Below are 26,026 nucleotides of genomic sequence, written 5' to 3'. Positions count from 1 at the left end.
CATAAACTGGATTATTGCTTACCTGAGCAAGTACACTCACTGCGTTACAATTCGGGAACATAGCTCGGCCACTCTCCCAGTCATATCGAGGGTGCCCGAAGGTAGCGTCTTGGGGCCTTTACCGTTGCTAATCTATATAAATGACGTTGTTAAAACCATAACTCCCGGTGCGCAAATTAGACTGTTTGCCGATGATTGTATTTTATACAGTGATATAATTTGTCAGAATGATCAGACGGTCCTCGAAAAAAATTTAAATAACATAATGAAGTGGTGTAATGAAAGGGGTATGTTCATTAACGCTGATAAATACGTATTTCTTTCTATTAGTCTTAAAGAAGAACCACTAACTTATACGCTAGGTTCTTCAGCTCTGCGTGAGACCAACAATTACAAATACACAGGTGTTATTTTGACTTCCACATTGTCGTGCAATATGCACATTAATGATATTTGTCCTGCTTTCCGCAAACTCTGTTTACTAAGACACAAACTGAGAAATGCCCCTCCTAATGTGAAATAACTGTGTTATTTTACTTTCATTAGACCAAAGTTAGAGTATGCATGTATATCACGGGACCCTTACACGAAGTCAAATATTGTGCGTCTTGAAAAATGCCAAGAAAGGTAGTTAGGTTTATATTTCATAAATTCGTAAGACTGGACTCTACCTCTAAAATTATGACAGAAAATTCCATACTCACTCTTGAATCACTCCGAAAGCTGCTAAGGCTTGAATTCCTTTCCCTTCTTCTCAACAACAGGCTCGAAATTAAACCATCGACTTACATAACACCTGCAATAACAGGGCACACAAGACAGCATCACCGGACTCACTAACACCCTGTTGTGCTTGAACTGACACGTTTAAATTTAGTTTTTTAGTTACCAGGACATTATCAGACTGGAATGGGAGTTGACAGACAGAGTGTGACTAAAAATTGTACAAATTTATATTCGCTTGTTCCTAATTTGTTCTCTTTTGTTTGTATGCATTCTATTGCCCCTCTGCTAGGACCGAAAGATCTGTAGTATGTACTAAATAAGTAAATAAAATACTGATCTTCCTTTACTTATGTATCTGTACTTGTTTATTTTAATGTTGATCTCATTAAATTTACATCTGTAGATTATTGGCATCAGTACAGGTTTCAGAAACCTAAATCACTTAAAAAGTACAGTAGTTAATATTTGGGAAAGCTTGTCTAATATACAGAGCCAATGAAATAATTTGGTATTTCCTTAGACATTAAAAACCATTCCATTGAATGAATGAATGAGGGTTTATTATAAATAGACAGCATACAGTACAAGGTAATATTATACTGGAGGAGGTCCCGAGGTCAAAGACTAATGGGACCTCCTGTACAGCGAATATGTATAATATAAACACTTGCACCAAATGTTGTAAAAAATTAAGAAAATAGGAAACATACTATTGGTTTATGTTTAGCAGTGCTAATACAAATTAGCTACAAACATTATCGTAAAAAGGTATATTATTTATTATGATACTTGACTAATTATGCCATTATTAAAGTAAATGGATAATGAAACACAACGAAGCAAACCTTTATTAGTGTAGCATAAGTTTTAACAAAACGTACATTTGGAAGAGAGAAATGAAAAAAAAAGATTTAAGTGGTTGCAGGTGATAATGTGGTCTTTAAGTTCTATTTTAAGTTGAAATGATATACATGATTTATTGTAGGAGGTAGTGTGTTCCAGAAGGAAATCGACAAAAAATGGATACTCTGCTAACCATAATTTATGCGTACCTTGGGAAGAATAATATTATTGCTTAGTGCAAATCGCTTAAGATTAGTATTCATTAGACAAGAGGTATCAGACTGTTGCAGTGAGTGTTGCCTAGTTGTTGGTATAAAAATGTACCAAGATTCAAGTTAATAAGCTCATCTAGAGTAAGAATATTACGGTTACGTAATAACTGTTTGGAATTGAAATTGTTCAAACTAGATGTAACTCTAACAGCCTGGTTTTGCAATACTTGTAATGATTGTAAGTGGGTAAGTGTTTAGCGGTTCAATGCATACCGCGCTTTTAAAAGTGTCCTTATTCCATATGTTGCTTTCTGCCTAATGTTGGCTATGTGTTGTTAAAATTTAAGGTTATAATCAAGTTCTACACCCAAATAGTTACAGGAAGTACTATAATCAAGGGTTCGACGAAAGTTTGTCTGGTCAGGCATGGAAATGAAGGGGATCACGGTCACTGACCAAGTCTGATGTATAATCCGACGTTTCGGAAGCGCGCACGGGTTCCTTACTTACTGAGTTGGACAGGAAATCATCATCAGTTATGTACCCAGCACGTGATGTAACAAGCGTGCGTACATGGCAGGCATAGTCCCTGGTGTCTGTTTCATCATAGCTGGCGTCGAGTGAATGATTGGCGATTCTATCAGCCGGCGGGATGACATCTTAATTTCTTTGGCAACAACAGTAGCATTGTCCCAGTCAATCCTGTGACTATGTTCCTGCGCATTCTCGGCAATGGTGTTCGTCGTGTGACTATTATTCCTTACGTCACGTTTATGGTTCTTGAGGCATCTGGAGACCTTCCCTGTTTCACCAATATATACTTTGTGGCAATCAGCGCATGGTGTCTTATACACGACTCCTGGGAATGATTAGACAAGTAACCTGTCTTTCACATTCATTAGCTGGTTCCGAAGCTTGCTGGTCGGGATGTGGGAAATGCGCAAGTCGTATGTTGAAGATACGCGCGACAGTGCGTCGCTGATTCCTCGGCCGTAAGGGATGGCTGCACGTGCACAGATTGTCGTGTTGTTCTCCGAGCTTGGCTGTAATATCCGCTTCTCGGTCCTGTATATGGAACTACTAAGGCAGCCGTTGCGGGTTAGCTCACGGTGGATCGTCTGTAACTCCTTTTTTAGTGCATCGTCGCCTGAGGAGACGCGTATGGCGCGTGTTATCAAGAATACTACGGATGTGTTGTGGCCGACAGGATAACAAGAGTTAAACCTAAGGTAACAACCTATGTGCGCAGGCTTCCTGTATACTCAGAAGGCGAGAGCGCCCCCATCCCGATGAACCAATACATTCAATAAAGGCAACAAATTGTCCCTCTCATGTTCAACGGTGAACTGTATGTGTGCATTTTAGGCAGTCAGGTAGTCCGGTAAGCTTTCGATGTCTTGCTTCTTCAAAATACAGAAGCAGCCATTTTACATAGCGATAAAAAAATTTAGGCGCCGGTTTGAATGTGGCCAGTACCTCTCCTTTCAAGGCTTCCAGGCTTCTATTACTAGATTGGCCGGGGTTACCGATATTCGCGCTCCCATCACCGTGCCATGCGTTTGCTGATAAAGGCTGCCACCATAAGAAAAATACGTATTGCTTAGACAAAACCACAGCAGCTCGCTAAGTTCGGGGACGTCAAAGGGCATGCGACCAGGAAGACGACTGTCTGCTTCTAGGCCTTCTTTGCACATGGGTATCGCGAAATTCACTGTGACACTAGTCAAAAGCGGTGTGACGTCGAATGAGACCGTGGCGTCATCTTCACTCAGCGTGATGTCCTCTATCTTTTTGTTTATGAGTCGTGTATAAAATACTATGCACTGATTGCCACAAAAAATATATTAGTGAAACAGGGAAGTTCTCCAGACGCCTCAAGAACCACAAACGTGATATAAGTAATAATAGTCACACGACGAATGCCATTGCCGAGCATGCGCAGGAACATAGTCACAAGACTGACTGGGACAATGCCACTGTTGTTGCTAAAGAAAAGAACATGTCATCCCGGTGGCTGCTAGAATCGCTAATCATTCAAGCGACGCCAGCTACAATGAATCGGACACCAGGGACTCTGCCTGCCATTTACGCAGGTTTGTTATGTCACGTGCTGGCTACATATGTGGTGACGATTTTCTGTCCAACTCAGTCAACAAGGAAAGCGTGCCCGGTTCCGAAATGCCGGATTATAAATCAGACTTGATCAGTGACCGTGATCCCCTTCAGGAAGTACTATGTGCAATAAGATTATTACCAAGTTAAAGCGGAGGAATGAATGCGGATGAGCGTTGGTAGGACATGAATGAAATTTAGTTTTAGACGAGTTTATATTGAGTTGGTTCAAATTGCACGAATTTAACACATTCTTTAAGTCAGTATTAAGTTTCGAATCTAGGTGCCCTACACAAATGTCAGGCTTACAGATGCGACATATGCGCAAAGAATCTAGTAAGAAGAAAGCAGGCAATTAGGCAGGTCGTTACAGTTCATTCTGTCAAACATGACATAGGGCATGTTTCTAAGTTTATTCATAACTATTTAACGAAGTGCAGAATGTTTCCTTAAAGGTGAGGTCCATTCTACACCCATTGGGTGCTGTACATTGTTGGCACATGCATATATTGTGGCGTAAAGGTTGTATCAGGCCGAATGGTATATCCAGTGATGCAACACCAAAATTTGCAAAACCAGCATTTTTGTTATACTTGAAAAACTACCTAAAATATATTACTGTTTGAAAATAACGGATGTCAAAGGAAAGCCCAAGAATATGGTTCGTCCATAAATTATCAAAGAAAAAAATGAAATCTGGAATTAGGTTCATTGGGTAATAATAAATAAAACTTCTTGCATCTTAGGCATTTGTGCCATAGTGAAGCAGCCCCCTAAGGTCATGCACAAGTAAATTGCCTTTGCCGCAAAAAGCCTTAGACTTTTGTTTGATGACTCTGCACACCACTTGTCATAGATTCTAGTCTTTTGTGTCTTCCATCACCTTTTCTGATGTTCTGAGGCCAATAGTGGTTGGTCACTGTTAGTGACGAGTCATAACATGTGTGGATGAGTTCGATTCAGCATTAAATCCTGTCAAAATGTTGCATTCTCTGAAATGGTGGCATTTCGTGGTAGTGCTTGCAATGCACAAGGAAAATAATGAAGTTGTTTACGATACTGTATATATATAGTGAAAGAGGTTGTCCGCCACCTGCTTATGCACCTCGTCAAAACAGTGCAAAATGTAATCGGTGCTATTTATCAATGACAACCAGTCCAGTTGACACTTTACTCATTTCTTGTAACCAGGATGTGTTGGCAGTGTCAGCAGTAATCATTCTGTGTACTAAACATCTTTCCTTCCCCTGCAAATATGAAAATGTTGGGCAGATCTGCCGCAATTACAGTTTGCCTGGTTTCTTAAAAGATCAGGCAAAAAGCAAAGTTCATGTCCCTTTAGCCATTACACAAACACTTCTGCATATTCTCGCAGTTGCATCAAAAATTCCAATTTTACAAAAAAAGAAGACAGTATTAAATCTGACTATTTATTATGTTAGCTTATTTCTTAAGCTCACTAATGTATTATGGTACGTGCTTGCCAATCCATTTATAGATGCAGTAATTGGGTTGTAAAATCATTCATTGCATTATTCAAGTTATACTGAAGCTATAGCGAGTGGGGCTATACTAATTCATGTACAACCAAATTAGGAAGGCCCACTAAGCTTGAACAACGACACTACCTTACCAGAACAGGAATTGGCCTCCCTGGTGTAGTATTCGGCCACTACCTGCCTATACCTAATGATATCTTCGATTAACCAATGGCCCTCAGTCCCCAGCGACTGCGGAGCATCAGACCGAGGCCAGGCTTGCAACGCAGCAGAGGGTGCTAAGAATCTCTGGGTCTCGACAGGCTGCCCATGCAAACTGACCCTTCCAACGTTTAACACCCGAACCCACTCGAGTGAGGCTAGCTTAGCAGGACTCTTCGAAAAACTATCAGACATTGTTTGGTATAATATCGGCCTTAGTGAGATTAGAATAGCTGGTGAGGCTTACACATTGCTGAAAAACGGCCATGTCCGCTGGTATAGACGTCTCCCAGATAAGAAGCAATATGGGGTAGGATTCCTAATTCATAAGGACATAGCAGGCAACATTGACGAATTCTACAGTATCAACGAGAGGGTAGTAGTAGTTGTAATCAGACTAAATAAGATGTATAGATTAAAGGTAGTACAAACCTACACTCCAACGTCCTGTCACGAAGATGAGGAAGTAGATCAGTTTTATGAAGATGTTGAATTAGCGATGCGAAAAGTGCAAACATTGTATAATGCAGTAATGGGTAACTTCAATGCAAGAGCGGGGAAAAAGCAGGCGGGTGAATAGGCAGTTGGCAACTACGGTGTCGATTCTAGAAACACTAGAGGAGAGATGCTGGTAGAATTCGCAGAAAGGAATGAGCTGAAAATAATGAACACCTTTTTCAGGAAGCGTAGCAACAGAAAGGAGACCTGGAAAAGCCCTAATGGTAAAAAAAGAAATGAAATTGATTTCATACTTTCTGCTGATCCCAGCATAGTGCAGTATGTAGAAGTGATAGGTCGGGTAAAGTGCAGTAATTTTAGGTTAGTGAGGGCCAGTATTCACCTCAATTTGAACAGAGAAAGAGTAAAATGGGTCAAGAAAAAACAGGTCAACTTAGAGGCAGTAAGGATAAACGCAGACAAATTTTGGCTGGCACTTGCAAGCAAATATGCAATCTAGAAAAAAGTGATGATGATAATGACATAGAGGTAATGAATGAAACCGTATTGACGCTGGCTTCAGAGGCAGCAAGTGAAATGGGAGGCAAGGCACCAAGGCAACCAGTAGGCAACCTCTCCCAAGCAACAAAGGGCCTAATAAAGAAACAACAAAGAATGAAAGTGCCCAACTCAAGAGATAAGATAGAATTCGTAGAACTGTCAAAACTGATCAACAAAGCGAAAATAAGCAATATTAGAAATTATAACATGAGAAAGACTGAAGAAGCCGAAAAAAGTGGACGCAGCCTGAACTCAGTGAAAAGGAAACTTGGCATAGGATAAACCAAGATGTATGCACTGAAAGATAAGTAGGGTAATATTATCAGCAATCTCGAAGGTATAATAAAAGCAGCGGAAGAATTCTATAGTGACCTGTAGAGCACCCAGGTGACTCAGCAGTACTCTATTCAGAAATACAGATACTCCTCCTATAACTATAGATGAGATCAGAAGGGCCTTGCAAGCCATGAAGCGGGGAAAAGCCTATGCCGATATACAAGTACTTGTCGGCGTCACAACGTCTTCACTTTCTTTTTGTCACGCGCTCAGGTTGGACTGTTATACCGCCACGAATACGTTTCTTAAGTCTACTGTCAGTGCGGTTATACATTGGATTTCAAACCTCAACAAGAGGTCTTGATTGCGCTACCCAAATTATGGAGGTCATACTTAGAAGACGGCATCATGGGAAGCGCCTGTTTAGGCCCATAAGAACCACAGTACCAAATTTCATCTGGAGCTCCCCAGCGTACGGCACCATTCGAATCCAAAGTGTTGTATTGGACGTCAACAGCACTAAAACAGCACCTGGTGTTTCTCTAGAATACGTGGTCTCTAAAATGAGTAGAACATTTTGTGTCGACTATGACTCGGCGTGGCTTTTGGATATGTCCACGCGTTCCACATATGCACGCGGTGACACCACGGCTTGCAAGCTCTGGGATTCCAAATAAAAAACTACCAAATATTTCCTATCATTGCTCGCATGTATGCAGCGTGGTGACCAGTCGGGTTTCACTATAGGGAACCTGTTGGACGGTCGGTCTTTCTCGGAACAATGAATTCTACAGCACGGGCATGACCCGTCGTCGCAGAACGAGGCCGCGCTAGAGTTATTGTGCTTCTTGCAAGCAACCGGTGTTTGAGAACTTGCATAGAAATGTTGTCAGTTGCCGTTCATTTTTTTTCTTTGGCATGCGTGCTGATCATGTCATCTGTATTTGTGCCATGTTTCTATCACCGTGACCTCGCAACACTCATTGCAGGATGGCAAACCGATAACTCTCAGTAGGTTATACCTTCCTGTTTTTCCCTTTGTCTTATTTTCTCTTGCTGTAAAACCAGTTAACCGCAGGCAGTGATGACGGAGCAAGTGCAGCCTTCTGGATATACTTTCACCCGCAGTGGCAGTGCAGAGGTGTACATCTGCTGAGCTCCATGTCGCGAGTTCCATCTCGGCGGCGGTCATACGTTCCAATAAGGGCAGAATGCAATGACGCTCGCGTACGCGTGCATTGGGTGCTTGTTAAAAAAAAAAGAAACAAGTGGTAAGGATTAATCAGTAAGGAGGACTAAGGTAACCCCCCCCCCCTTCCTTACGTTGTGCCTCACTATCAGACCGCGTTTATGGCACCAGAATCAAATTTATTTTATTGAGCACAGCTTCACAAGCGCTTCTGCTACTAGAAAAGTCATACACATGCTAGACGCCTGCGTCGCACTGAAATCAGTGAACAACGCACTCATGCTCTCAGTATACTTGTAGCAACTCCCTGAAGGTGTGCTCCAACCCATGAGCTGTGGCATGCCGCCTTTGTTGCTGCCTGCATACCTAAGCAGTGTTTCGGTAATGGTGTCCGCGATCTGCAGGCAGTCGGTCTAGGGCGCCCACGCCAGCGCCAGCGCCCATCGGCGGCCTTCAAGCGGGCTGCAACCACTACGAAGAGGTCGGCCATCGCCGCAGCGGTGGCTGACGCAGAAGACGAGAAGCATGAAGCTACGCCCTGTTGTACCCCCCTCACCACGTGCAAGGTAAACCCCGCCTTTGGTTTTGCACGCCTTGGCAAAATGTATACACTTGGTTACGGCCAACATTACTAGACTAGCTTTAGATTTCAAACTCCGCGCCGTTGCGCGGAACCGCCACCCGCCCGCGCCTTCGTGGCGCTGCAGTCGCGCCCAGCTTGAAGTCCCTGCCGAGCTTCGCTTCCTCACTAGCCGGGTACGCGGGCGGGCCGGACTGAGCACGCAGTGCCGCGTTGGTGTGTTCTGTGGCTCGTGGTTGACGGCGAATTTGAGCAAGCATGTCATCCGCGAAACTGTAGCCTCCGCCAAGTTTGTTAAGAATATCAGCAGACGATGCCGACCACCTGCGTACCTGGCTGCATAGGCGGCTATAGGAACGATGTCGACAGTTCGGCGCGCAACTTTCTCTGTGCTCCCAGGAATGCGACGCTTCGCTCGGTGTGGAACAGAGCGATTCCTCGTGCCGACCGGCAGGAGGAGGAGGAGGAGGAGGAAAAATTTTATTTCCTCTAATTGGTTAGAAATTAGCGGTGGCAGTTGTGGTCAGCCGTCTTCACGGTCTTCTTCCCCATCTGCGCAGGGTTGACGCCCCTATTGCAGGGCACCATTGAAGGTGGCTACTTCGTGAGCGTGCTTTACTAGTCCATGCTGGACTTACGGGTCGCTGCTGCAGAGCACCCTCTCCTGCTGCTCCGCATTCGGGTCTTTTATTTGAAGCATTTGTTGATTGTGAACGCATCCCCATGTAACGTGATATAAGGTGGGCTTGGCGCCGCAGCAGGAACTTTCTGCGAAATCCACGGCACGTGCTCATGCCACTGCTCCGGCATTCGTCGTCTTTTTCTACAGCTGGCTGGGTTACCGTTCATCATTCCAGCATAGAATTTCACTTCTCTTCTGTCGTCGTAATGGGGAGGCCGCGTTTACGGGGGTATGAGCCACTCATTGTCTTACGTAATGGACAGATTTAATTTTGAAGAAATTTAATTTTGAAGGATCACAAGCGGCAAATGGCGGGTACAAAGCTGCTAACCACGCCACCGAGCAAACTCGACACATCGAACGCAAGCGCAGCGGCGGACTGCGGGCATACCGTCAATGACGTCGTTCCCTCCGTCGCAGCCGCTTGTGTGTGTAGCCTCATAATTGAGAAATACTTTAATGAACCCTCGGGATTAAGCCAGTGATAAACACAGGGGCCGCAGGTTTCAGCCTAGAAACCATCTTCACGGAGTGGAAAAGCCGACGATATTTATTCTGGTTTGTGTGTTCAGACACTGACCTCATCTTTCTTTTTGTAGCGCTTCTTTGGCGTGGTGAAAAGCTTCGGTGGGCATGAAGATCATCCTACAATGACGCACTTTGGCCAGATCTTCAGGATCCTGAACCTAAACTGCGCGAAACATTAGCGGGAAGCTTTAGCTCAAGCCCAACTCTGACGCGGCCTATTCAAATACATGTAAAACAAAAAAACCTTTTTCTATTATAACCACTGTACCGATCTTAATTAAATTTGTTGCATTTCAGAGAGAAAGATAAACTCGAGTCACCGTTGCAAGCGAAATTTCGATTTAGGGCGTAAACTTTGTTTAAAAGATTTTCAAATATTCGACAGTTGGAAAAAATAAAAGCACAGTGTACAAATTCATAGATCTGCATCAAAATCAGATATCGTGGTGCTGTAAACGGCATCCATTAGATCATTCAAAGCGGACAAATTCAACATGTCATTTTACATCTTACGTGAATTTGTAACGTTGTTTACAAGGGTTCTACAAAAGCTGTACTTCCGTATTTCTAAATTTTTTGATATTCTTGTGTAACATATCAATTGTGTCTGCTTTAGATGTACTAATAAATGCAATTGACAGAATTGTATTACCATTTTTGGTTGTTGAGTTTCAAAGTTGTAAACTTGATAGTTTTATTTGTTCAAAATTTTCGATTTTTGCCGATTTTTAACAATAAATTGACGACCAAACTCAAAAATTCGAAACCAACAGTCACTAGATTTTAGGTTTTTCTTTTAAATGCAACAAACCTCGTCAAATTTGGTGCAGAGATTGCTTAGAAAAACTAATTATCCTTTTATGTGTAGGCCGCCGTTCCTGCGTCCCTGGTTGTTGCAACGCTTAGGGCCCGAAAGCGTTATGTTCATCCAAATATACGCTAAATAATGATTTGGCTTGGCTCCGTATATTCTTTTTAAAAAGGTGTCGCAAAAGTGATGGACGCGACGAGAGCTCTATTCTGCCGGTGCGGACTTCGGCCGTGCCCCTGGCTGCTCGTGTTTTTCACTAGCTTTGTGGAAGGTAATGTGGTTTGTCTGCATGTCGTCGCCGCTTTTTCCAGTTTGAAATAGACAAGTAAAAGTCTTGCTTTGGCTAGTTGGTTCATGGTAAATTGGTCAACGAGACAAGTTCTTTGAGATGAAATAGGACACAACATGAAGTCATAGGTGAAGTTTTCTGTAAGTGTGTCGTTTAAATAGGTTGTCGTTTGGCCCTTGTGCTATGTGCGTCAGTGAAATTTGCCTGTGCCCGTGTTCATGTTGCCCAACAGTCTTTTAGAAGGTGATTATGTGGTTTCTGCGCCGGTCGTCGCCTCTTTTGTTAGTTTCTATGGGGTCGCTGTGTCCTGCGAAAGCACGCAGATGCGAATGGAACTTTTCCGTCTGCTTCCTAGATAGCGATATGTCTCTCGAAGTGAGCTCGACAGCAAACAGTGCACATAAAGCGTCTGGTGTATGTGGTTAATGAGTGGCGGTTAGCGTGAACTTCTGTGTGTTGTGCGCCCACCCGCTTGATCTGGCGTATTTTTGTTATTTATTTTTTATACTGGTCGCCTTTTTTATAAATGGAAACTGAGCATTCATCTTGTCCGTTCGTTTGATAATGTTCCTCACGCCACATAACTTTAACTTTTGCGTAACACAAGTGCACCAATTCTAAGGCGCAAAGCTGTTCTTGGACACTTTAAGGAAATAAATAACATTTAAAAAACTAAAACTTCGTGCTGTGTGCCCATCGCTTGCACATCGGGCCGCCGGCAATTGATGTGCTATAGTATGCTTCACCGTAATGTCCCATCCTTGTATTGCATTGAAGCACTCGTTTCACAGTGGCCCCACCGCAATACATCTGTGTAATGCGGTGAATGATACACATTATCTTGCGATTTGCGGGAAGGGAGAATGCGCAAACTGCAAGCGCAACTACTCATCTCTCTGAGGACTAATACTGTGATTCCTACTACATTGATTTTTTTGGAGGTGTCTGATATGCAAAGGCTTGTTACAAAGACTATTCTGCTTGCAGAAACGTAGTAAGGGTCTAAGGTACGTGCGCGCACGCACCGTCTCTGGTCACAGTACGAGCACATAGGGCCATGACCCCAAAACAAGGGACCGAAATTGCTTCAGCAAATATCAGAAGCAGCTCATAATGGCTTACAGTGTGTGTGTATAAGTAAGTAACGCGTACCAGAGACTGGTTTGCGGTCTCATATTCGCGGTGTGTATCATAGGTGAAAGAAGTGCTCAAATCTCCAAAGCCGTGCCCGAGATAATTTTTAACACGTGTGAGTGGTGAGCCTAAAACGACGGGTGTGCGCGTGCACAATTAAGGAACACGCATACACATTATCTGTAACAGCCACCCCCTTTGACTTTTATTATGATCACCGCCTAGCACGGATGTACTGCGGCGAAGCTAACTTAAGGGAGTCAAATTATGCAACGTTTCTTAGAGCGCAGCTCTTTTGCGTCCGTTCCTGGGTTTCGCGTCGTCGTCGGCGTTGTCGTCGGCCTCGTAACCAGCTCCGCCCCCCTTTCATCCCCCCAGCGCTAGCAGCGACCGACTGATACCAATGGATGCCGCTGACGCCGCTAGAGAGTCAAGATAACGTGACTGCATAGAACACCGTCGCCGCCATGCAGAAAGAGGAGGAAAGGGTCCCCCCCTACTGTTCTTGTGTGGCGGATAGGGTGCTCTTCAGTTGCCGACGCGCCGGTTATTTCACGTAGGCCCCGGCACGTCGACGAATACGTGACCACCTTCCCACGGTTAGACCTGGTTCTTAGCGCTGCGGAAGCGAGGGTATCATATTGTTTGTGTCGGCATCGGCGGCGTTGTCCCTGAAACCAACTCCGCAGCTGGGGTTGACTCACTATCGGCGTCAGCGGCATCAGTCAGTCGCTGCTATCTCTTCCCTCCTCCCTTTATCGTGTTGTCAGCTTGCTGCGCGCGCTTCGGCCCCCATCGTTTGCCGCTGGGTGTACACGCCGCCCCCTCCCCCCTCTTCCTGCGAGTCTCCGGTTGTCAAAGCGCCGGCTCGAACTTAATTCCTTTCTTCGCTCCTTCTCCAATGCAACCCCTGTGCGGTGGCAATCAGAGAGCCAGATCGGTGGCGGCGGATCTGTATATGTGCACCGCCCCTACCGCACTCACGAAAGACGTCGTGCACTTCCTGCAACTCGCATTAACCGTCCATCGATCCACACCGATGTTAGTAGTGGGGGACTTTAATGTTGACATAAAGACAAACAGCAATTTCCTAACACTTATGCGGGAGAACATCCCGTTCCTCTCGCTCGTAACGCGTCCCACAGCTGTGACAACCTCGCGAGGCACTTGTATAGATCTCGTCTTTGAGAATCAAGCATTGGTGTACCAAGTCGAACATGTATCAGTCTATTTCTCCGACCACAAAACTTCCTTCATGACTGTCAAGAACTGTTAGTGGAGTCTTTGTTAAAGGAATACGTGTGAAAAATAAAAAAAATTATGTGATAGCGCATACATGTGTTGCTCGATTTCTTTGCCTCAATCTATCGAAAAGGTGAAACAGCTTATTTGCTGCGCTCAAATTTCGCATTAGGAAGTAACGTAATCGTCGGTAATTTTTTAGTGTTGCTGTAGTAAGGTACTGTACTGATTTAGTCATTGGGGACATTGTCTTCTAAACTAGAATGAGAGCTTAACACCAAGTTTTCATTGAGGCTGTTCAATATTGTAAAGGATTTCTGTTGAACTGGCAGCATAGGCTTGCCACCTTTTATTTCTGTAAAATTTATGGTCATCAAAATTTCCATTGAATAATTTTATGCTTTTAAAATAGCTTTGTGTTTTTTACAAGTTAACCTTATTTGGTACTACATCTGGTAAAGTATAAGTGAAACTAAGTGTGGTAAATGCCAAAGAAATCGCATACATTTTTCTTGTTTGCTTTTGTGGAAGCACCATATTGTTGACATTATAAGGCATACTGTCAATAACATTTTGTTTACAAGCTAAACACTTTGCATTTACAGCCTAATTTGAACTCATTAGGCAATTCAGCAGGACCAGTTTTCGAACAACCCAATCGCAGTTCTGTTATATAATCAAAACATTTCCCGTGCCCGGGTTATTTCGTAGTGGTTTTACTTATTACACTGATGAATGCCGAAAAGAGCAGTTTTATTTGGTCCATCATAAATTAGTGTAGTCATTTTTATTGGCAGCGTTATGTGAACAAAATCTTGTCATGTGCTGCAGTAATTAGTATAAGTGATTCATTCGTTTGGTTTATCGCGAGACAATAATGGTCGTATAGATGTAATATTTTAGATTTCAGAAAAGGCTTCCATAAGGTTCCACACGACAAATTTTTATTCTAACTTAGAATTATTGGCATACCTGTCATTTTCATAAACTGGATTATTGCTTACCTGAGCAAGTACACTCACTGCGTTACAATTCGGGAACATAGCTCGGCCACTCTCCCAGTCATATCGAGGGTGCCCGAAGGTAGTGTCTTGGGGCCTTTACCGTTGCTAATGTATATAAATGACGTTGTTAAAACCATAACTCCCGGTGTGCAAATTAGACTGTTTGCCGATGATTGTATTTTATACAGTGATATAATTTGTCAGAATGATCAGACTGTCCTCGAAAAAAATTTAAATAACATAATGAAGTGGTGTAATGAAAGGGGTATGTTCATTAACGCTGATAAATACGTATTTCTTTCTATTAGTCTTAAAGAAGAACCACTAACTTATACGCTAGGTTCTTCAGCTCTGCGTGAGACCAACAATTACAAATACACAAGTGTTATTTTGACTTCCACATTGTCGTGGAATATGCACATTAATGATATTTGTCCTGCTTTCCGCAAACTCTGTTTCCTAAGACACAAACTGAGAAATGCCCCTCCTAATGTGAAATAACTGTGTTATTTTACTTTCATTAGACCAAAGTTAGAGTATGCATGTATATCATGGGATCCTTACACGAAGTCAAATATTGTGCGTCTTGAAAAAATGCAAAGAAAGGTAGTTAGGTTTATATTTCATAAATTCGTAAGACTGGACTCTCCCTCTAAAATTATGACAGAAAATTCCATAGTCACTCTTGAATCACTCCGAAAGCTGCTAAGGCTTGAATTCCTTTCCCTTCTTCTCAACAACAGGCTCGAAATAAACCATCGACTTACATAACACCTGCAATAACAGGGCACACAAGACCGCATCATCCGGACTCACTCACATCCTGTTATGCTTGAACTGACACGTTTAAATTTTGTTTTTTTTTTCCAGGACAATATCAGACTGGAATGACATTTGACAGACAGAGTGTGTCTAAAATTGTATAAATTTGTATTCGCTTGTTCCTACTTTGTTCTCTTTTATTTGTATGCATTCTATTGCCCCTCTGCTAGGACCGAAAGATCTGTAGTATGTACTAAATAAGTAAATCAAATACTGATCTTCCTTTACTTATGTATCTGTACTTGTTTTTTTAATGTTCATCTCATTAAATTTACATCCGTAGATTATTGGCGTCCGTACAGGTTTCAGAAACGTAAATCACTTAAAAAGTACAGTAATTAATATTTGGGAAAGCTTGTCTAATATACAGAGCCAATGAAATAATTTGGTATTTTCTTAGACATTGAAAACCACTTCATTGAATGAATGAATGAATGAGGGTTTATTATAAATACAGAAGATACAGTACAAGGGAATATTATACAGGAGGAGGTCCCGAGGTCAAAGACTAATGGGACCTCCTGTACAGTGTATAAGCAAAATATAAATACTTGCACCAAATGTTGTAAAAAATTAAGAAAATAAGAAACATAGTATTGGTTTATATTTAGCAGGGCTAATACAAATTAGCTATCAACATTCTAGTAAAAAAGTGTATTAATTATTATGACATTTGACTAATTATGCGAATATTAAAGTAAATGGATAATGAGACACAACCAAGCAAACTTTTATTAGTGTAGCATAAGTTTTAACAAGACGTACATTTTGAAGGGAGAAATGGAAAAAAAGATTTAAGTGGTTGCAGGAGATAATGTGGTCTTTTGGTTCTAGTTTAAATTGAAATGATATACATGATTTATTGTAGGAGGTAGTGTGTTCCAGAAGGAAATGGACGAAAAATGGATACTCTGCTAACCATAATTTATGCGTACCTTGGGAAGAATAATATTATGGTTTAGTGCAAATCGGTTAAGATTAGTATTCATTAGACAAGAGGTATCAGACTGTTGCAGTGAGTGTTACCTAGTTGTCTAAGCCAGGCTTACAACGCAGCAGAGGGTGCTAAGAATCTCTGGGTCTCGACAGGCTGCCCATGCAAACTGACCCTTCCAACGTTTGACACCCGAACGCACTTGAGTGAGTCTAGCTTAGCAGGACTCTTCGAAAAACTATCAGACATTGTTTGGTACATTATCGGCCTTCGTGAGATTAGAAGAGCTGGTGAGGCTTACACATCGCTCAATAACGGCCATGTACTCTGCTATAGAGGTCTCCCAGATAAGAAGCAATACGGGGTAGGATTCCTAATTCATAAGGACATAGCAGGCAACATTGACGAATTCTACAGCATCAACGAGAGGGTAGTAGTAGTCGTTATGAGACTAAATAAGATGTATAGATTAAAGGTAGTACAAACCTACACTGCAACGTCCTGTCACGAAGATGAGGAAGTAGATAAGTTTTATGAAGATGTTGAATTAGCGATGCGAAAAGTGCAAATATGGTATAAAGCAGTAATGGGTGACTTCAATGCAAGAGCGGGGAAAAAGCAGGCGGGTGAATAGGCAGTTGGCAACTACAGTGTCGATTCTAGAAACACTAGAGGAGAGATGCTGGTAGAATTCGCAGAAAGGAATAAGCTGAGAATAATGAACACCTTTTTCAGGAAGCGTAGCAACAGAAAGGAGACCTGGAAAAACCCTAATGGTGAAACAAGAAATGAAATTGATGTCATACTTTCAGCTGATCCCCGCATAGTGCAGTATGTATAAGTGATAGGTAGGGTAAAGTGCAGTAATTTTAGGTTAGTGAGGGCCAGTATTCACCTCAATTTTTACAGAGAAAGAGTAAAATTGGTCAAGAAAAAACAGGTCAACTTAGAGGCAGTAAGGATAAAAGCAGACAAATTTTGGCTGGCACTTGCAAACAAATATGCAACCTTATAACAAAGTGATGATGATGATGACATAGAGGTAATGAATGAAACGGTATTGAGGCTATCTTCAGAGGCAGCAATTGAAATGGGAGGCAAGCCACCAAGGGAACCGGTAGGCAACCTCTCCCAAGTAACAAAGGACCGAATAAAGAAACAACAAAGAATGAAAGTGCACAACTCAGGAGATAAGATAGAATTCGTAGAAATGTCAAAATTGATCAACAAAGCGAACATAAGCAATATTAGAAATTATAACATGAGAAAGACTGAAGAAGCCATAAAAACTATACGCAGCCTGAACTCAGTGAAAAGGAAACTTGGCATAGGATAAACCAAGATGTATGCACTGAAAGATAAATAGGGTAATATTATCAGCAATCTGGAAGGTATAATAAACGCAGCGGAAGAACTCTATAGTGACCTGTACAGCACCCAGATGACTCAGTAGTACTCTATTCGAAACAATAATGAACAGTATACAGAAACCCCTCCTATAACTATAGATGAGGTCAGAAGGGCCTTGCAAGCGATGAAACTAGGAAAAGCGGCAGGAGAGGACGGAATAACAGTCGATTTAATCAAAGATGGAGGGCACATAATGCTTGGAAAACTGGCGGCTCTCTATACGAAGTGTCTATCCACTGCTAGGATCCCAGAAAACTGCAAGAATGCAAACTTTAAACTAATCCATAAAAAGGGCGACGTTAAGGAACTGAAAAATAATAGGCCCATTAGTTTACTCCCAGTATTACACAAAATATTTACCAAAATGATCTCGAATAGAGTAAGGGCAACATTGGACTTTTGACAACCAAGGGAACAGGCCGGCGTCAGAAAAGGATACTCTACAATGAATCACATCCATATCATTAATCAGGTTATCGAGAAATACGCAGAATACAATAAGCCTCTCTATATGGCTTTCTTAGATTACGAAAAAGCATTTGATTCAGTACAGATACCAGCAGTTATAGAAGCATTGCATAATGAAGGAGTACAGACCACTTATTTAAATACCATGGAAATTATCTACAGAGTCCATGGCCCCCCTAATTCTACACAAGTGGGAAGATACCTATGAAGAGAGGGGTCAGCAGAGGAGACACAATCTCTCCAATGCTATTCACTGCGTGCTTGGAAGAAGTATTCAAGCTATTAAACTGGGAAGGTTTAGGAGTAAGGATCGACGGCGAATACCCCAGCAACCTTCGGTTTGCCGATGACATTGTTCTATTGAGCAACACTGCGGACGAGTTACAAGAAATGATTGAAAACCTTAACAGGGGGAGTACAAGAGTGGGGTGAAGAATAATATGCAGAAGACAAAGATAATGATAAATAACCGGGCAAAGGAACAAGATTTCAAGATCGCAAGTCAGCCTCAGAGTCTGTGAAGAAGTACGTTTGCCTAGGTAAACTAATCACGGGGAACCCTGACCATGAGAAAAAAATTCACAGAAGAATAAAAATGGGTTGGATTGCATACGGCAGACATCGTGAGCTCCTGACTGAGAGCTTACCGTTATCATTGAAAAGGAAAGTATACAATCAGCGCATTTTACCGGTGCTGACATATGGCGCAGAGACTTGGAGACTGACAAAAAAGCTTGAGAACAAGTTAAGGACCGCACAAAGAGTGATGGAACGAATACTGCTACGCATAACTTTAGGAGACAGAAAAAGAGCGGTTTGGATCAGAGAGCAAACAGGTATAGACGATATCCTACACACTAAGAAAAAAAGAGTATCCCTTACTCTTTTCGAAGAGTCTGGACTCGTCACGTATATGACACACTTTGTGGGAGACACCCGAACTATCTTTTGGAAGAGAGTCCCACGACTATCTGTGCTACATACAAGGTGTTTACATGACTCCGCACACAATAGTAATGCATACTCTGTTGTAGTAGTCGCCTATACCCTCTCAAAAGGGTCACAAGACTAGTGCTGAGGGAGTCCGTTAAAATTTCTAGATGAGTCAGATGACTCCAGATAAAGTGTCACATGAACACTGCAAGAATGATTTAGGTAACCATTCTAGATGAGTCTGATGACTTCACCAGTATGTGTAAAGTTACCCTTAGTGCGTGGTGCTGGTCTCTTGCAAACAAAGCAATGTAACTAACTCATGTGTGTCGTTTCACTCTTGGATGGCAGTGTCGAGCCGCTTTTCAATATGTGTCAACAACTCTTGCTGTAAGTACACACAACTACAGCTAGTTCTCAAGAGGACTACTGTAAAAAGACAACATAGGCTAACAAAAAATCCGCAGTAAACTTGCCCAAAAGCACATGGCAGGTTAGCAAGAAAAAGTTAATATTTCGTCAATCTGTGTTACTGTCTTCTGGAAAATTCAAATGTATCAGTCAGCACAGAATCACTATGAAAGCAAGACAATTCTCATTACTATTAAACTGGAATCAATAGCCAACCAAGCAAAGCAGTCTTAGATAAATATCCAATACGTAGCCTGCAGCTGCATATGCATGACACTGCAATGCCACTCGGAACCATAATGAGACCCCAAAATATTGTGTAACTCATGTAGAAGTTCAATTCAGCACCTGACAAGTCTCTTATAATATGTCAAAAGATCATAAGTTCAACCTATTTCCCTGTTCTAAAAGACTTAACTTACGACTTAACATTCTAAGCAAGTAAGCTACACATAACAAGAAAGGCTGCATTTATGTACAAAGGAGACCCAGATAATGAAATGCAATAAAAACAATATTCCAACTTAGATTACATAATCTATGCATTATACTGTGCTTGCTGAAAACAACTGGTTGGCAATTGATAATCCAATATAACAGTAAAAGCAGCTGTCTTACCTTATGGTACTCTTGTTGGCACTTTTTCCCACTCAATTTCTGTTTCTTAGCGTGAGATGAAAATTGATCTGAAAAACACCACATTAAAAAATTGTGCATCAATTTTATTCTGTCATACAACATGCAACAGTGCATAAAAACTTCATAACTGACAAAATTATAAAAATAAATACAGCAACACTTATACTGATCACTTATTTATGTTGAGAAACATACTTTTGCAAGACTAAGTATAATAGCTCACAAAGACAATTTCACAGGTAGAAATAACCGCTAATACAAAACTTTCCATAATGTAAACACATTGACAAAATAAGTAGCACAGGTAGCTGTATTTTGTTACGGCAAAGATAGCGCATGAATGATGAGGACAAGGGAGGAAGCAGAACGCATAAACAAACTGTACCCAGCTGCATGCATGCAGCTGTAACAATGCACATAGTGCACATAGATCCAAAAGAAACAAAGAGGAAGATGTGAGGACGGCTTTTACTCATCACAAGTCATCCTGTAAGAGCCCATTATGCACTGGCTGTAATCTATCCTCAGCCCACACATGAATAAGTTACATTAGGTGCCACATTTACAAATCACTCATACAATGTTCTTGTGATTTTCCTTATTCTGATCTTTAACTTAGCAAGCATGACTGAGTTACGTAAAGCCTCCCTACGGCTTGGCACATATACAGAAAGAAGTGTTTCTATAAACACTGGAGGTCACGGACGGATGACTGACACTTTTGTCTTTGTCATTATGGTTATCTACCACAGTAGTCTTTTGTAGAGTGAAACACATCCAAACTGTGGGCAACCAAGTGTGAATACCTGTTCACGATTTCTACCTTTCTCTGGTGTCCCGCTAAGGTAACAATGGCGCAAAGGATTGTCTTCCCAATGTATGCGTTCCCACAGAACAGGAGCAGATGATAAGCCACATTAATGGTGCGTGAAATAAAACATCTGTGCTCAACTTTCCACTGCCGCTCCAATCTGGAGTGATTTTTTTTCTTTGTTGTGTACACTAGCACAGGTGCTACGTAGTCCCCTTGGTACCCAAAGCAACTCTCACACCACAGCAGGATGTCAATTTTTTTTAATTCTAAGCGAAACTCTGGTTATAGGGGACCATTGCGAACTTATATCTTTCCTTTGTATCTTAATTCTGTTGTTGACCTTTAACTTTAGCCACTTTACTGGTTTTCTGCAGATGCTGACAGGCCATTGCACCAATGCTAGGTTTTGAAAACACCAGAGCAGGGCAGAAAGCAAGAACAGACATTCATAATTTCGGTGCCCACTGTGCATTGCGTGATATGTTTCAATGAACAATAAAACTACTTCGTAGATAAACATATGTAAGATAACAGAATTAAGCTCCAAGCCTACCATATCAATAACTGGGAATTTCGTGATTCCCAGTGATGAAGAAACAGTTTTGAGAATATGTGCAAAGGCGACCAAGTCACTCATGCTCACAAAGGAAAAGAAATAAAAACAAGCAAGATTACAAGAACTTCGAACTTGCAACCTAAAGTAAGAAACCTGACATGGCTGATTTATGTATTTACTGAGCATAAATTACACCTAGCGCATAATCTGCTTGTACAAGATGACACACAATGAGTTACTGTTGCTTTCTCTCTGGGGCATTTGGCCCTTCTGAACACATGCACATTGTATGGCACAGCTGCGTAGATGTAGCTGGGCATAGTTGTGAGTCAGCATCACTCTGTTTTTATGGTCCTGCACTATTATCGTTATATTTTATAATTAGCAAGCAGCCTAACTATCGGGTTGATCAGCTGTATTCTAAACAAAACATACTGACAGATTTCCCTGTTTCTTGCTAACATAAGGAGGCGGGTACATCCTTTCGGATTTCAAGAAACAGCTGTGCAACAGAACAAATGCTGAAGACAGTCTACAATGACTGTCTTCAGCATTTAAATGACTGTCTTCAGCAATTAAATGCCATGTACTAGCTCTTTCTGCAATGAATACCTCTATTTCCAAAAATTGTAGTCTGAAAAAATAATTGGAAAATATTTACAAACGTGACAGAGACTAGAACTGCATTATAATTGCAAATTTCTTCTTAAACAAGATCACAATAATTGAAGTTTTAATCATTTCAGCAACATGGCTGACTTCCAATTATTGAGGCTAGTCAGTGCTCAAGGTATCGTTAGCTTGTAGGAGTCCTGAGACTGACAGCTCTGAAATATTTATTGCCATACTGGGTGGAACATGCTTTGTTTATTACTTTGCCAAAAAACATTTTGCAAGCCTCGTGGGACAATTCTGTGTGGAGGATGAACGTATTTGATCATGTCTTTTTGGGTTGTGTATCTCAGAACTGGGACTAGTCTGAGTTCTTACAAACTAGACTTATTGAGTACTGTAATTATAATGCCTGCCACTGCTATAGATTTCTGTTAGCGAAAATTGTCGCATTGTCATGAAGCAGTTATGTTCAATTTTTAGCGGCAGTCACTGCTGAAACACTCAGTGCAAAACACAAAACAAAGATATGCAGTTAAAATGCAAATGTCGAACAAAGTTATAGTCGATTCTGCATTTCACGGAACTTTTTTTCTGATAGTGTGCCAATACCAATTGCACATTCACAAACATTTCAGTATTTAACTTCTGGCAAATGCAGGAAATTTCAGTGTTTAACAGAAGCCCCTGGGAAGACAGCCCAGAGTCGCTTCGACAAAAGGACTTGCCTTCAATTTGCGTCGCTATGTTGTAAGTCACTATAGTAAGGGGCATGTTTTGCTGATTGAATATTACTCGAAACAGTTTTATTACTTATACTAGAGGTTCGAAAAGAGAGCAAATTGTAGAGTTCTTCATGCAGATTTCATATATGTCATTAGTATTTTTTTAGCTGCTTCTTGAGTTATGTCCTACACAATGGGAAAATACAGTGATCTTTGTGGGCACTTTCTTGTTACTAAATTTTCTCAAAAAGCAGTGTGCTGTAGCTAACTAAGCTCTTTGTAGACTGCAAAGTGCCAATATCTATTCGAACAGCATGTAAAGTTACTAGAAGTATGCAAGATTAGTAGGCAGGCAGACAGGCCTGCCTACGAATCTTGCATACTTCTCATGCTATCGTGAAAAAAAATTATCGAATATACTTCAAAAACTTTATAACCTTATGCACTTATAATAACAAACAATAACAATAACAATAAAAACAAAACCAAAACAATAACCTTATGCACTTATAATTGTTCTATACTAACGAAATTTGGCATACGTACTCTTCAAGATATGCAGAATGCTGATATATAATCGAAATTGCAATCTGTAAAATTATTTAAAGGGGCCTAATATTTTTTTGCATAGTTCCAGTAATTGTACAAGCCATTTGGATAGGTATCACTACTTTGCAGTATACAACTAGCTAAATAAGATACAGCATGAAGCTATTTCTGAAAATTTTATACACAAGAAAGTGCCCACAAAAATATTTTGCCCTGTGTAGGACATAACTAAAAAACAGCAGCTACAGAAAAATCAATGACAATTCAAATCTAATAAAACACTTCATGAATGACAGTATATTCAAATCTCTAGTACAAATATATAAAAAGTTGTTTCAAGGAGTATTTCCCCCTAATAAGTGGGTGTTAGTGTATTCTACCAAAGCGTTAGGAAATGCCTTCAGGCATACCATGGGGAGCCTTATAAATAGCACAAGCATGCACCTGCCTAAAAAGCCCCACGCCCTGCTTGCATTCCTTAGTCTTTTTTGCATTCTGTTGTATATCACCATTTGCATCCCTGAACATTGAGTGCGCAAAACCAAAAACAGCCCATCCCATGATGATCGCACCCCTAAATTTTGTCGTTAAAATTAGATTTTTTTATTTCCCGTGTAATGATTGCACCCCGAACTTGCCGAAGCGATATGTCATGTGCCAAGTTTAGCTATAATGATCACGCTTACCATCTTTCGACTGCTATGCGAACGACTCTTCAAGACAAACCAATAGGAAACATTGGTTGCGCTTTCTAGACAATCACATGTAAGAAGACAGGACAGGCGCAAACTAACAACTGAGGTTTATTCCAGAAAAAACACATATATCAGGCCATACCAGCACAGGCGCATCAGGGTATCAGCAGCATAACAGAAGAACAACCCAAAGTCAGAAAAAAACCAAAGGCGTGGCTCACCTAAGCATACTATCAAGAAAACGTGCCTCCCTATTGTAAAGTATGACTGATGTGTCACTGATGCTTGCTTGTCCCTTCTTTTTTATATAATATGACTCAAGAAGTTCACATGCTTTTTCATCACTGCACTTGCGCAGGATCTTCACTTGGTTGAGCAGAGGCCTGCATTTATGTTCTAAGCAGTGCATGGGTAAATGACGTTGCTCCCGGTTTATAATTGATCTTTCGTATTCTCGGATTCGCACGTTCAAACATCGGCCCGTCTGGCCTATGTAGGTTTTGCCACATGTCAGGGGAATCTGATAAACAACGCCAACTTGGCAATCTAAATAGGGGTTCTTGTGTTTCTTGGGTTCTTGTGATTGCCAAGTTGGCGTTGTTTATCAGAGTCCCCTGACATGCGGCAAAACCTACATAGGCCAGACGGGCCGATGTTTGAACGTGCGAATCCGAGAACACGAAAGATCAATTATAAACCGGGAGCAACGTCATTTACCCATGCACTGCTTAGAACATAAATGCAGGCCTCTGCTATACCAAGGTAAGATCCTGCGCAAGCGAAGTAATGAAAAAGCACGTGAACTTCTTGAGTCATATTATAGAAAAAAGAAGGGGCAAGCATGCATCAGTGACACATCAGTCATACTTTACAATAGGGAGGCACGTTTTCTTGATAGTATGTTTAGGTGAGCCATGCCTTTGGTTTTTTCTGATTTTGGGTTGTTCTTCTGTTATGCTGCTGATACCCTGATGCGCCTGCGCTGGTATGGCCCGATATATAAGTGTTTTTTCTGGAATAAACCTCAGTTGTTAGTTGGCACCTGTCCTGTTTTCTTACATGTAATTGTCTAGAAAGCGGAACCAATGAACCAACTTTTACAATGAACCAACTTGCCCAACAACGCATCCTGCTAAGACAAACCAAGCGGTCTGCAAGCACCAAACATTCTTAAAGGGAAGCTGAAGCGGTTTTCAATTTCCATGAATGGCTGGGATTTGGAAGAACATACCTAATAAATTTACGGTTCCGAAATTTTTTTCTTCGTTTTGTTAATATAAGGGGCGGAAATCGCTTTCTAAATCACCCCCGCGGACACGCCCCCATCGCTTCCCGGAGCGCCGGGTGAGGAGGTTACCAGAGGAGAGAACCGGCGAGAGTGACGTCACTGGCGGGGACCGAGCTGCCGGACCGGCGTGCTGCTGGCATGCGCTGGCATGCCTCTTTCCGTCCTGCGCTTTACTGAACGACGCTACGAGAGATTTGCCGCCGCCGCCGCTCACGTTTGTTTTGCGATTTTCGTAAACTGTTCTTTCCTTCTGTGCTGCGTGAGTGCCTACAGCCAAGGGCGCCCAACATGCCCTCGTTCTGTGCAGCAATCGGCTGCGCGAACACACGCGGGCGAGACGATGTGGTGTTTCACAGGTTCCCGAAGCACAAGAAGCTTGCAGCGCAGTGCGGTGAGGAGAGATAAGTTCGTGCCGACGAAATCAACTGTGCTGTGCTCGGACCATTTCCGCGATAGCCGGATAGCCTTACGACAAATGCGGAAACGCGTTGTTGCTAGCGTTGCTATACTCCGTTTCATACATCAGGTGCAAAGCTGTGGAGGCTTGAGATACTTCTTGCAGTGGCTGCGTTCGCACTTAGAAAAAGTTCGGTGTTTCTTGACACGATTTTTGAGAAAACTTTTCATATATAAGCTCAGTTCTGAATGAAAAAAAAAGAATTTACCCATAGATACAATCCGTGTACTTATACGGCTGCTAACACGTTCTTTTAAATCAATTTTGTTTTCGGCATTCTTTAATTGCAGCCCGTCGCGGCAGCTTCACGTGCATGCTCGCGCGAGGAAATGCCGCTGGCACGCTGCGAACCATAGACGGAAAGGCGCGCAGTCATAAATTTTGGT

At 41.8% G+C, this 26,026-nt stretch overlaps 1 protein-coding gene and 1 long non-coding RNA gene across 3 annotated transcripts in view; one reads left to right on the top strand and one right to left on the bottom strand.

Moving 5' to 3' along the window:
- LOC139052226 (uncharacterized) overlaps positions 1–26,026 on the top strand; it is a 723,436-nt gene that overhangs the window by 681,582 nt on the left and 15,828 nt on the right. Inside the window, exon 16 of one of the 2 annotated variants that reach the window (XR_011509795.1) lies at positions 8,462–8,600. Coding sequence is in view for 1 of the 2 variants with exons in the window: in XM_070529323.1 (XP_070385424.1) it covers positions 8,462–8,623 (162 nt within the window). In the remaining variant the exon portion in view is untranslated. Of the gene's footprint in view, positions 1–8,461; positions 8,624–26,026 lie in introns of those variants that run through there. The other variant, XM_070529323.1, reaches the window with a different exon arrangement.
- Positions 1–26,026, bottom strand: part of LOC139052230 (uncharacterized) — a 153,905-nt gene that overhangs the window by 119,376 nt on the left and 8,503 nt on the right. Inside the window, exons 5-6 of the long non-coding RNA XR_011509797.1 lie at positions 19,924–19,991; positions 705–796 (exon numbers count right to left, since the gene is read on the bottom strand). This is a non-coding gene — a long non-coding RNA (uncharacterized lncRNA). The remainder of the gene's footprint in view (positions 1–704; positions 797–19,923; positions 19,992–26,026) is intronic.

Source organism: Dermacentor albipictus, unplaced genomic scaffold, assembly GCF_038994185.2.
Source record: "Dermacentor albipictus isolate Rhodes 1998 colony unplaced genomic scaffold, USDA_Dalb.pri_finalv2 scaffold_20, whole genome shotgun sequence".
Taxonomy (NCBI): domain Eukaryota; kingdom Metazoa; phylum Arthropoda; class Arachnida; order Ixodida; family Ixodidae; genus Dermacentor; species Dermacentor albipictus.
The sequence above is the reverse complement of the archived record's forward strand: the minus strand, read 5'-3'. Positions and strand labels throughout refer to the sequence as shown.